The sequence below is a fragment of the Erythrolamprus reginae genome, chromosome 2, assembly GCF_031021105.1.
Source record: "Erythrolamprus reginae isolate rEryReg1 chromosome 2, rEryReg1.hap1, whole genome shotgun sequence".
Lineage (NCBI taxonomy): Eukaryota > Metazoa > Chordata > Lepidosauria > Squamata > Dipsadidae > Erythrolamprus > Erythrolamprus reginae.
The window spans coordinates 194,055,854-194,069,659 of NC_091951.1; the positions used below are offsets into that span (position 1 = coordinate 194,055,854).

General features: G+C 41.2%; 1 protein-coding gene across 1 annotated transcript in view; it reads right to left on the bottom strand.

Moving 5' to 3' along the window:
* The window catches only part of ITGA5 (integrin subunit alpha 5), a 121,524-nt gene that overhangs the window by 18,308 nt on the left and 89,410 nt on the right, over window positions 1–13,806 (bottom strand). Inside the window, exons 16-21 of the mRNA XM_070740995.1 lie at window positions 11,323–11,378; window positions 9,437–9,591; window positions 7,967–8,104; window positions 6,683–6,750; window positions 3,602–3,752; window positions 845–937 (exon numbers count right to left, since the gene is read on the bottom strand). Coding sequence (XP_070597096.1) covers window positions 845–937; window positions 3,602–3,752; window positions 6,683–6,750; window positions 7,967–8,104; window positions 9,437–9,591; window positions 11,323–11,378 — 661 coding nt within the window. The remainder of the gene's footprint in view (window positions 1–844; window positions 938–3,601; window positions 3,753–6,682; window positions 6,751–7,966; window positions 8,105–9,436; window positions 9,592–11,322; window positions 11,379–13,806) is intronic.

The following is a 13,806-nucleotide window of genomic DNA, read 5'->3' on the forward strand; positions in this document are numbered from 1 at the left end:
ACCCCTTTTGCCAGCCAAAGCGCCCGTTTTGCACTGCTGGGATTCCCCTGAGGCTCCCTCCATGGGAAACCCCACCTCTGGACTTCTGTGTTTTTGCGATGCTGCAGGGGAATCCCAGCAGGGAAATCCCAGCATCGCAAAAATGAGTGCTTCGCTGGCAACGGAAGTCCAGAGGTAGGGTTTCCCAGCGAAGGGAGCATCAGTGAAATTGCAGCATCGCAAAAACACCGAAGTCCTTGAAACCCCACCTCTGGACCTCTGTGTTTTTGCAATGCTGCGATTTCACTGAGGCTCCCCTTGCTGGGAAACCCCACCTCCGGACTTCCGTTGCCAACAAAGCGCTCATTTTTGCGATGCTGGGATTCACTTGCTGGGATTCCCCTGCAGCATCACAAAAGCACAGAAGTCTGGAGGTGAGGTTTCCCATGGAGAGGAGCCTCAGGGGAATCCCAGCAGTGCAAAAACGGGTGCTTCGCTGGCAACGGAAGTCCAGAGGCGGGGCATCCCAGCGGAGGCAGTGTTTGTAAGGTAAAAATAGTTTGTAAGAAGAGGCAAAAAAATCTTAAACCCTGGGTTCGTATCTCGAAAAGTTTGTATGACGAGGCGCTTGTAAGACGAGGTATCACTGTATTTGCGACTGCTCCCCAGTGCTAGCATTGCTGCTTCAGCTCCACCCCAGATCATCAGATTAGATTCTCCCAGAGGGTGAACCCTACTATAAATTGTGCACGCAAGGGCTCCCCGCCCACCTCCTAGTTTGTAGAAAAGTTGTCTTCCATGAAACTGGTCCCTGGAGCGAAAAAGGTTGGGGAACACTGCCTTAGTACATAGCACCAACACTCACACTGACTCCTGCTTTCATCGGATTGCCGAGGTCACAGATAACCATATTTGTGTCATTCACCGTGTCATAGTGGCAGCTCTGGCTGGAAATGTTCTAAAGGAAAGACAAAGAAAAAGTGCGTTTAGACCACAGGTGTCAAACTCACTCACCCCATCATGTTGTTGTCATGTGACATTTCCCCCCCGTCATGGAGTGGGGTTGGCGTGGCCTGCACATGATACATCCCTGCTGTGGGTCACCAGTTTGACAACCCTAATTTAAAGACGGATCCATGGAGGGTACTAGTCGTATGTTTTCATCCAAGTTAAAGGTAATAATCTTTGGATACCAAGGGCTAAAAGAGCAAAGAGGCCTGCACGCTATCACTGTCGTATTTGTTTATTATTTATTTTATTAATTTGGTTTCTATGCTGCTCTTCTCCTGAGACTCAGGGCGGCTTACCACAAATAAACATGATAGAAATCGATATAAAATTACAATTAAAAATCTCCATAGTTAAAAACCAGCCAAATGGATTCAAACATCATGCATGAGACATTCATTCAATGGGTGGGGCAAGGTATTAAAATTTCAATGGCCCCACACAAGCGATGGGTCTTTAAAACTTTGCGGAAATCTTGTCTGACTTGTGAGAATTCCCACTGTTAGAATTAGAAACGTTAACAAACTTTTCATGTGAGCTTCAATCTATTTAATCTGCTACATTTTTTTTACTGTGAGTAAAAAATTCAATTCAATTCAATTCAATTTATTAGATTTGTATGCTGCCCCTCTCTGAAGACTCGGGGTGGTTCTGCTTGAAATATTATAATCATGTGTACATAAAACCAATAGCTCCAGCTTGAGTGAAAGCATTCCCTTCTGTTATAGGAGAGAAAGGAATGTTTTTATTGACTTAACCATTAGATTTCTATGTTTTTGCCCAATTTCATTGCTAAAAAGGACTTTCTACGATGGTGTTTTACTACCCAAATTGTTGTTGTTTTAATTAAAAAAAGGAGGGGAGAGCTGTGATCAATCAGGAGCAGCTAAAAATGCATTAAAAATAGAATAAGGAACTCCTGTAGCTTTTTCATTCTTGTCATTCCCAGAATCTTATGGGATGGTGGGTGATAAGCATGAACATCTGCTTGATATAGATGGTCCTTGACTTATAGCAATTCATTTAGTGACTATTTGAAGTTACAACATCACTGGAAAAAAGTGACGTATGACCATTTTTCACACTAATGACCATTGCACCATCCCCATGGTCCCTTGTTCAAAAATTTGGATGCTTGGCAACAGGTTCATATTTATGACGGTGGCAGTGTCCTAGAATCATGTGATCTCCTTTGGTGACTTTTCTGTCAAGCAACATCAATGGGGAAGCCAGATTCCCTTAACAACCATGTTACTAACTTAACAACTACAATGAATCACTTAACAACCGTGGCAGGAAAGATTGTAAAATGGGGCATTCAGTTTTTCTGTCTTACATAGCCACAGAAATTTTGGGCACAATCGTGGTCATAAGTTGAGGACTGTCTATACTGATTGGCAGCTGAAATGGAGTCACTTTATAATGCTTGAATTTTTGAAAATAACCCTATAATACTTTCAGCTAGTATATTTATTATAGCACAAGCTTCCAAGGATTAATTAATTGAATTTTTTGGTTATTTTTTCAAATTTCCCCAAAATACAATAATCTCTGTTGTAGTTTTGCTACTATAAAAATCAGAAATATTGACCTGCTGTAAATCACAACATCATCAACTTTTAACGACCCCATAATCCCTTTGCAGGTTGGAGTCTGGGCAACTGAATAGAGCAAGCAGAATGTTTTTAATGGCCAGATGCCCTTCCTGTTGCCAATGCGGAGTTTTGTGCAGCAGATATTTTCTCATTGTACCCAGAGAGAGAGAAATATTTGTCTCTCTACCTAGGATCGAACTCACAGCCTCCTGATTATAAGGTGAGAACTCCACCTCTAGGTCATTGCACCATTGGAATTCACAACATATCCCCACAATTCACAATCTTTTACACTTTTGTTGAAAGACCAGAAGATGTGGTCTCAAGGATTCTATCTTTGAAAGACAGTCACCATACTGTACTCATGCTCTATTTTGACAACTAATGGATGGAACATCATTGGATTTTATTAGTACAGTGGTACCTCTACCTAAGAACGCCTCTACTTAATAACTTTTCTAGATAAGAACCAGGTGTTCAAGATTTTTTTGCCTCTTCTTAAGAACGTTTCTACTTAAGAATCTGGTCGTGGAATGAATTAAGTTCTTAAGTAGAGGTACCACTGTACTATGTACATAACTAGTTGGGTTTGGAAATATATAAAATAAACCAACAATGTACGTTTACATGTATTAGAACACTAGCTAGTGTTCCAGATGGCCATTAGAGGGAGCCAGACACGTGATTCACTCTCTCGGCTACTCTCTGCTGTTTCTGTTTTGTCTTTGTGACTATGCTGTAGTAAGAACTGTATGTTCAAATGATGGTTTATGTATTTGTAAGCTGGACAAGTAAGCTTATAGTATTGTATATGTTTTGAGATGAATTGACTGATTTAACTGTGTATGACTAGGCCTGTTCAACTTGACTAAGATATTTGCTAAAGCTCTGGGCTATCAGATGGATATCTGAAAGACCTCCAAATTTCCTCTGTGTATGTGTATCTTTGACCACTCAGAGATGGCTCTGCACACTCCTTAAGAGATTTTGAGGGAGAAGGCTCGTTATGGTGCACCTACCCCATAGTTGCGTTGAACTCCTGTATAGTCTGCCTCGGGTGGGATCGTCACATGGAGTTCAGCTTCATAGGCACCACCTTCTCCACGATTCATCGCATGGAATGAAAGGTTCACCGAATTCTTGTTTCCCAGATGGGCAACGTTTTGGTCCCTGCGAAGGGTGAAATCCAAAATGAATGAGTGTGCGCATCAAAACAACATGAAATCCGAAACGATGAGAGCGCAGATCGAAGGTGGCAAAGTTAATTATGCAGGCACCACCCAGGGAGTTTAGAGAAAGTAGTACTGTAGTTTTATGTCTCTTTCAGATGACCCAAGTCAATTATATCTTCTGGTGTACAATTTAAATCAGTATGAACTCCTATTGTGGCCCGCCAGGAGCCGGTGCAGCTGACAACAGATCCTGCTCAAGAGGAGACTGAACTGGTGGTGCGACAATGGCCTGTGCAGCTGCCACCCAAGTTGGATAGCGGGAGGATGGCGAGGACTCGGTGCCAGAGGCAGAGGTTCAGCCAGGGCCTTCGGAACTTCCAGCACCTCAAAACAGTGATGAGGAAGAAGAGGCTTCTCCTCTTCTTGATGCAAAAGCCCGCAGAGCTGCCAAGAGACAGGAATGGTTATTCCAGAGGAGGTCTCCTTGGGAGTAAGACTGGTGGGCTAATTGGCCATGCCCCTAGTCTACGTAAGGACATCAGAGGCAGCTAACAAGCTGCAGAGAATAATGTACTTGTGAAACCCATCTGATCATAGTTCTGCTTTGTTTTCTCTGCTGCCGTTTTAGTTATCAAGAACTACCTCTAGGCATTTTGCCAATTCTCTGAAACTATGTAAGATATCACGACGTAATTGTTGTTCTTGGCTTTAAAACTCTTTGAACTGATACCAGTTATTAATGAAGATTAATTAGTAGCTGGTTGCTTGCCGAAAAAGACTGCTTGCAGATTTGTGTGTGAATATTCACTGCTAAGACGTTTATTAGTAGTATTGTTTGAATTAAATAAGTGAGTACAAGCTGGGTGTTGTGTTGCGTTCTTGGTGGGGACAGAACAACTCCATGCAACCTTGGTGGGAAGTTGTTTTATATAACCAATGAGCCAACAAGGCCTGGGAATTTTTCAAGTATTCTCTCCCACCCCCCTGTAACATATGAAAATATTAGTTCTTCTCAAACACTTAAATCTTTGGCTCATTCCTAGGTTTTACACCCATTAATCAAACCACTGTGCTTGGTGTCCATGTCAGATAAAGATCCTGCAGTACAGAAAAAGGATTGCTGTTTTGTTCGGTACTAACAGTTATTAAAGACATTACAAGATCCAATGAAAAGAGACCACAGTGAACACTGGAAGTCTCCATTTTTATCACAAGCATATTGCAAACAGAGCTACGTTGGCATTTAGAAGGTGAGTAAACTGTGTTTCTCTTGTTAACTCCCTACACGACCATTCAAAATCTGGACCCCTCCAGCTGTGGTTGGACTAGAAGCAGGACAATTTCCTTTCCTTTCCAACTACAATTGAAATTAAATACACTTAATACATCGACTCTAGCTAATACTAAAACTGTAGCATAGTAATTGTTTTTAGATAACCCTAGGATTGCACTCAAGAAGGGGTCAGATAGTACAACCACGATCTAGTTCATTCTCGTCCACATTGATCATCAAAGGCCTTTTCACATTCCTTTCTCAGGCAAGCGTTAAAACGAGACTTTTTGGCATGCAAAGCAAGTGTTCTTTGCATGTATATTTCCTCTTTCGACTAGTGTAGAGATTCAGATAGGAAGTATCTATTGGGCAGGTAGCCTTTCCTGAACAAATATTTATCATCTTTCCTATTCATACGATTGATTCACAGAGCACATTCATATTTATTTGTATTGGAAACAATATGCTAGGCCAGATGAACTCAACCCCTGGGCTGCAGCCTGGTAAATCCATGCAAGTAGCAGGCAAATTTTTATTTATTTATTTATTTTGTCCAATACACAATACATATTGAAGAGGATAGACATGAAATATTATATATAAAGAAAAGATATAAAAGTAGAGGAGAAGATATATGAAAGGAAGAAAAGATATATGATATATGGGATAAGGAGAGACAATTGGACAGGGGACGAAAGGCAGGCTAGTGCACTTATGTACGCCCCTTACTGACCTCTTAGGAACCTGGAGAGGTCAATCGTGGATAGTCTAAGGGAGAAATGTTGGGGGTTAGGGGTTGACACTACTGAGTCCGGTAATGAGTTCCACGCTTCAACAACTCGATTGTTAAAGTCATATTTTTTACAGTCAAGCTTGGAGCGATTAATATTAAGTTTGAATTTGTTGCGTGCTCTTGTGTTGTTGCGGTAGAAGCTGAAGTAGTCATTGACAGGCAGGACGTTGCAGCATATGGTTTTGTGGGCAATACTTAGATCGTGTTTTAGGCGTCGTAGTTCTAAGCTTTCTAGACCTAGGAAGCTCCATTTGTGTATGGGGCAGGTGGATGCACCTGCCGCTGGTGCAGAACTATACATTCTCCCCCACCCTGCTCATCGCTGCTGTCACCACGGTTGCCATCACCACCAGTCCACAGAGCCAGAAAAGTTGGGGACCACTGTTGTAGCTGACAGTGTAACAAAATAGAGGGATAGGATAGGATTCCTCAAAGTATGTGACCAGCAACAAAGAATGCAAAACATTTAAAAGAAGTCCATGAATGGATCAGCTGATAACGAAAGAGCAAGAAAGGATTGCACCTGGAAGGAATTGCAAGGCTACATTTTCCACTTGGAAATCTTGCAGGCCTGCATTTCCATTTCATGGTGGGAAGAGATGCAAAATTGTCAATGTTTAAGAAAGGGACAATACTGACTCACAGGTCCCCAGGACTAAAAGTGCACTAAGTTATACATACAAGTTGTATTTCAAGCTTAAGATGGGCTGCTCTGGGCTTGTCGGAATATTAGATTTGGGCAAGAAGAGAGTCTATTTGGATTTCTTTCTCAGTCAAGATCAAGAAAATAGAAGTAGTACGCAGCTGTCCACCTTCATCCTTGTTTGTGGCACAGCAGGAAAATGACATGGTGAAGACTTACCCAAACACATAAAGTTGCAGGTCAGGGACACAGACATTGTCCTCTCCACAATCCAGCTGAATTTGCGCCTGGGAAAGAATTCCAGCTCTGAGTTAGATGAAACTCTACATGTTCACATGTGTTTAAAAGTACTGCACTGAATTATGTCTTTTAATGAAATAGTCTAAGAATCCCAGAGTGGTAATACCATGGAAAAGGTATGTAGGGATTGAAAAAAAATGGCCTGCTAATTTCTAATCCATCTAAGTAACTGTTCCGTCCTCCAAAATTGTGCCTAGACTACACAAAGCACTTGCATAGAAAAGTTCGTTCTCAAATTAAGGTCTCCAGTTACAAGATTAAGCCAACTGAATCATACATTTTGGGGAAGGCACACAATGGGTTTTTTTTTAGCAGTTTTAATTATTAATTGTGGGTTTTAAATTGTTTTACACTGTTTTTAGGAGTTTTATATTGCATTTTATGTGTATTTGGATGTAAGCTGCCCAGAGTCCTCTGGGAATAGTGCGGCATATAAATCCAAACGAATGAATAAATGAATGAACAAACAAACAAACAAACAAACAAACAAACAAACCAAATGAAAGCAGTAGCCTAACCATCATAAACTATTATTTTCTTTGTCATAAATTGGAACATGTCTGTCAGGGCATCTCACTCTATATACCACAATGGTCTTTTCAGCATTAGAGAAAACAGTATCCACCCTTCCCCTGCCCCCCAAAGGAGTGGTGATGAAAAATATAAATTAAGCTGGGGGGAGGGAGGAAAAATAGAATTCATTCATTTACTTATTTCTTTTTTCTGCACTGTGGTAGCACAGTGGTTAGAATGTAGTACTGCAGGCTACTTCTGCTGACTGCCGGCAGTTTGATTCTCACTGGCTCAAGATTGACTCAGCCTTCCTTCCTTCCGAGGGCAGTAAAATGAGGACCCAGATTTTTGTGGGGTGGGTGGGTATTATGCTGACTCTGTAAACTGCTTAGAGAGGGTGGTAAAGCACTGTGAAGAGGTATATAAGTACTATTGCTATAGCTTATTATTATTATTATTATTATTATTATTATTATTATTATTATTATTATTATTATTATTATTAATTAGATTTGTATGCCGCCCCTCTCCGCATATTTTCCTGGCTGATGACTAAAGTTTTATCAGGAACGAGGGAAGTTCCTTCTAAGTCATGGGTATCCAATTCATTTGCAAGCAACATTCAGCGATTCCATTATTCTTTCTAGGCAAAGCCTTCTTCGACTCATTCAAAGGCTGTGTGGATCATACCTTCTGTTCAATGTGGTTGCGTGTGTGGTAGTTAAGGATGGGCTGTAGGCCATGTGCATCGGGTGGTGCCTCTGGATCCAACGAGAAGTTCAGTGACAGGTGGATGGGGGAGAGCTTGTCCCGGAATTCTGACTCACTCTGGAATGACAGAGGAAGACATTGGACATGGTAGGGAATGAGCCATGAAGAAATGCATACTATTGTCATATAGGCTTATTTGCTCTCTTTTGGCTCTTCTGCAAACTACATCCCAGCGGCATTGGAGTTATAATATTCCTACGCTCGTAGCCCTCGGTTATTATTCTGTAGTTAAAAACTGCAAGTTCTTGAGGATCTTTTTGTGGTCTCCCTTTAAAGCAGTGTTTCCCAACCTTGGCAATTTGAAGATATATGGACTTCAATTCCCAGAATTCCCCAGCCAGCATTCACTGGCTGGGGAATTCTGGGAGTTGAAGTCCAAATATCTTCAAGTTGCCATGGTTGGGAAACACTGCTTTAAAGTATCCATACATTATGTCAAGAATATCCATGGTAAGTAGAACTGGTTACATCTTCACCCCACTGCTTCTCAAAAGGTCATCATGATCGTTCTGAACAATCACAATTTTCCTTCTGTGACCTCCAATTTTATTCTAACAGAGGTAGTTTAGGTGAAGTGGGATGAGGTGGTTGGGAACCGAGATGGAACCCAGCCCTTCCCAGGATTAATTTTATGTTCTTCCCTATATGTTATTCTGGTTTGAATCTTTAAATACAGGTCAATCTTAGCAGAGATTTAATGACTTAGGTGCATAGCTCTGCAAGTCAGGATGTTTCCTCATAGCCCCATTAGTGAGTGGGAAAGGTACAAATATCTGCTGAAGGGCCGTATGAGCAAGTCTGCTGTCTCAAAGAGACACAAAGCAAGGGTCTTTTTCTAAATACAATGTTCCCTCGATTTTCGCGGGTCCGAACTTCGCAAATAGCCTATACCACGGTTTTTCAAAAAAAATATTAATTAAAAAAATATTTTGCAGGGTTTTTTTCTATACCACGGTTTTTCCTGAATAAATAACACAAAAAATATTATTAATAATTATGTTTATAAATATCAGGATCACTAAGTGTCTTATTCAATGGTGAGTACCAGTAATAATGGTGAGTAAATGGTTGTTAAGGCAATGGGAAATGGTAATTTAGGGGTTTAAAGTGTTAAGGGATGGCTTGTGATACTGTCCATAGCCAAAAATGGTGTATTTACTTCCACATCTCTACTTTGCGGAAATTCGACTTTCGCGGGCGGTCTCGGAACGCATCCCCCGCGAAAATCGAGGGAACACTGTATTCCCCATTCATAGCAACACATAATTCTTCCATTTGGGACAGCAAGGCAACAATGAGCATCATCAAAACGGCCATGGGACGTTTTCATATTGCAGAGAAGACCAGAAGAGTGAAGGGCAGGATTCACAATAGGTAGACCCCACTTACCCTTAAGTAAATCTTCATCTCACGGCACTCTGAACCGGCTCCATTGCGGACTTGGAGAGTCTGAATAAAGTGGGATTGCTGGGAATGCAGGAAGAGGGCCCGCTTCACTGCTCCTTTGTGTTTGAGGTGGTCAAGGTGCAGCTCCACGGAAAACCCTGCCCAATAAAGAGAGAAAGCAGAACCGAGTATATCTTAATATATATATATATTTGTTAAATTTGTATACCGCCCCTCCCCATAGACTCGGGGCGGCTCACAACAGTAATAGAAAAAAGCAATGTATAATACAAATCTAATAATTAAAATTAAAACCCCATAATTTAAGAAAAAATACACACAACATACCATACATAAACAGTACAGGCCTGGGGAAGTTATCTCAGTTCCCCCAAGCCTGACAGCAGAGGTGGGTTTTAATGAGCTTACAAAAGGCCAGGAAGCTGGGGGCAGTTCTAATCTCAGGGGGGAACTGGTTCCAGAGGGTCGGGGCCGCCACAGAGAAGGCTCTTCCCCTGGGCCCCGCCCAACGAAATTGTTTAGTCGACGGGACCTGGAGAAGGCCAACTCTGTGGGACCTAATCGGTCGCTGGGATTCGTGCCTATTGTGTCTTCCATGCTTGATCACAGTCAATGAAGCTCAGGGATCTATCAGAAAGAAAAGCAAGTCCCATAAACCTGAGGGCTGCACAATCCTGCACAAAATAAAGGAAGCCCTATCTCGTCAAGATTGTCAGGCCGAAAGCCATCACGTGGAATCAGAGGCTTTGGCCTGCCACAGTAACACAGCATAAGGGAATTGGGAGGGGTAGAAGAGAGGTTATAGCCACAACAAATTCCCTTGTTCAGTGTTCAAGGTCCTCTTTTGTTCTGTGTCAATTGTACGAAAGAGGAAGTAGGTGAATCCCTGCACTGGACTGGTCCATGTGATTGCACTTGTGGGTGTGGGGATGTGAAATGAACCTTAACCTGGGTGGAGAACTAGAGACAATTTATTACTGGAGTGGCTGACACATAACCAACATGGCTCTGCTAAGAAATCGAACCTTTTGCTTGAGAACAATGGAGTGGATTCTGATTTATTTCTCAGATGCTATTTGGGGAGTTGACAATGATTTTAAGATTTCTTCAAAAACATACAAAACTCTAAATCCCATCAAATGTTGCTGAATGTTCTTTCAATGTTTAGGGATGCATCCTAGAATTATTGTCCCAAAGGTGCTTTTTTTTTTCAAGAGGCAACTGGACTTTTAGACCTCTCTAGAATGCTTAACTAAAATTCACAACATTTCTCATCAGCAAAGGCAAAACATCTTGTTTCTTCCTTGATTATTCTAGCTTTAATAAAGGGCTGTCTACTGTTTGATCCCTTTCAGACTACTGGACGGCTCTCTTTCTAGTTTCCAAAATCATTTCACGATCTCACTGTCAGCTTCTAACTGTACAATCTAAGCACACCTAGTAATGTTACTTCAGTTTGATCTCCACTATGCTTGGACCAACTCCTGGATCTACATCGGAATGAAATTCAGCAGGCTTTGGAGAACCGGTAGTGGAAATTTTGAGCAGTTCGGAGAACTGGTAGTAGAAATGTTGAGTAGTTCGGAGAACTGGCAAATACAACCTCTGGCTGGCCACAAAGTGGGGTGGGACTGGAGACTATGCAATATCCTTCGCCTGCCACGGCCACCAAGCCACGCCCACAGAATCGGTAGTGGAATTTTTTTGACTTTCACCCCTGATCTACATGTATGTGTATTATTCTGGTGGATTTTGAAACAGCTGTCTTCTTCCAGCTTCACTGACAATGATATGGACACGTGACGATAACTAGATTGGCCCAACAGTTGCTAAGATCCTTTCTCCTTTTTTGACCTGAAATTACTCACCAATAGAGTCTGGAACATGCTTCCCAGATGCATTCAGACAGAAGCTCAAGTTGATGCTGTTGACGTGTGGAGGGGAGAAAAAAGAAGCAATGAGCCAATATAAGAAATCTGGGAGAGACAAACACACACTGATGACAAGAGAGAGCTAGGCATGGGCTGGCTCTGTTAAGAAGCGCTATTGCTAACATGTTGTAAGCTGCCCTGAGTCTAAGGAGAAGGGCAGCATAAAAATTGAATAAATAAAATAAATAAATAAATAAATGTGTGAGAATGCTCAGGCTGAAAAATATGGGCCTATTTCAAAATATGGGCCTATGTCTGCAGGCCTGGGTTGTTAAGTGACGGTCCTCTGACCTGGCCACTAATATGTATGAGTGTTGGTTGTCTAGTTCTATTGGGATAGACTTTTTAGTGTTTAGTAGTTGTTATGTATTGGGGTATTTTTTAAATTTGTATTATGTTTTCATTGCTGTAAGCCGCCCTGAATCCACGAGAAGGGTGGCCTATACATAATAATAATAATAATAATAATAATAATAATAATAATAATAATAACAACAACAACAACAACAACAACAACAACAACCCAGTGGTACTTGGCACGCTGGGCGCAGTGTCAAAGGATCTCAGTGGACATTTGAAAACCATCGGAATTGACAAAATCCCCATCTGTCAATTGCAAAAGGCCGCTTTACTGGGATCGGCAAACATAATTCGCCGCTACATCACGCAGCCCTAGGTGCTTGGGAAGCGCCTGACTGGTGATGAAATACGAAATCCAGCATAGTGATCTCGTTTGCTGTGTTGTATTGATATAATAACAACAACAACAATTAGTGAAAAGCATTTTGTCACAACAAAAAGTAAAGTTGATAATGCCCCTGCAAGAGCAGATTGTCCAATTTTGCAACCCAAATGGAAACACAACTCCACGCACGAAGAAAGGATAGAAAAAGGAGTTATTCTAGAGACCTTTATTGGTTGTTAACAGTGGAGAAAAATAAAGTCATCACATCTGATTGGGATAAAGAGGGATAGGTGGAACCCTGTGTCTGGCTGACTCATCCTCTCCTTCCATCCCTGTCATATCAGATGGGTCATGAGGTGGACAATCGCCCAATTCATGAACATGTTTAACAAGCAGTCAGGATAACCCCATGGAGCTGAGCATTTGGAAAAACTCCTGTCTGTAAATAAATCCTCCCACTATCTCTGTCACAGATTGAAAACCAGCATTGTTTATTTAGATCAAATCTATAGCGACACATGGCTGGTTTCCATGTTATTTTAGCACAGAGTGATAAATTGAAAATGTCCTGCGATAACCTGTTCCACTGGTGCCATAAAACATCACAACTTTCTTATTTTTCTTTCAGAGTCATGGAATTGTGGAATCGGACATTTAAGCCATGATCCCCCAGCTGTGTGCAAGGATTCCAAGTTAACATATCCCAGCTGTCTATTTAATTTAAATAGGGTTATAGGAGAGTTGAAGGGAAGAGGGATAACTAAGATAGAACAGTTATATGAGAAGGATGGCAGGCCAAGTAGAAACGCTATAGAATGGTGGTTAGGTAAGGGAAGGTGGCTACAAATAAATGCAATATGTAAATATCTTAATGAAAGGGAGAATAAAGAAGTACTATTGAGGGAGGAGACATGGTTAGAGAAAATAATAAGAGAAAAAAGTGAGGGTATAAAGGCGCAAGCAACCAATATATATAAATTGCTAGTGCAGTCAGACGGGGACACAATTGAAGGATTGACTAAATGGTGGCAAAATGAGATACAAGTAGAGGTACAAGACATGGAAAATATAGTAGAAAATATAAGGAAAATTTAAAAAGAATCAGGGAAATGAGAAGGAAAATATTACATAAGTGGTATTTTACTCCCGTTCAACTCGCACACTTTCAGCAGGATTTCAGGGGGAATTGTTGGCATGGGTGTCAAGATAAAGGAGTGTTTATGCGTATGTTTTGGGAATGCCTGATAGTGCAGGAATTTTGGCAAAAAGTGCAAGAGGACATCAATAAAATGCTAAATATACAATGGACAATCACTAAGGAAATGGCAGTACTAGTTAAAAGCAATGCGATGGGAGAATTTAGAGATATAAAACAAGCAGCAATAGAAAGCACTCAGGCGATCATAGTTTTGGGTTGGAAGGATGCGACAAAATGGACAATGCAAAATTGGTATAGGTACATGGTAGACCATATTCAATTTGAAATTATGGATAAAAGGATAAATTTGGATAATGAAACTGAATTGAGACAACTGATGGGACTGTGGGACAAGGTAAGACGATATATGATGAGTAGAATCCAAGACCAAGCTATAAGAAATAAATTGGAATCACTCTATAATATGTAAATAGATATATTGCTCTTGGGTCAAAGTGGATTATATAAGAAACACCCCCAATTTGGTGGTGCGGTATGTGTGTGTGTCGGGGTGGTGGGCACATTTCACTATGCACTG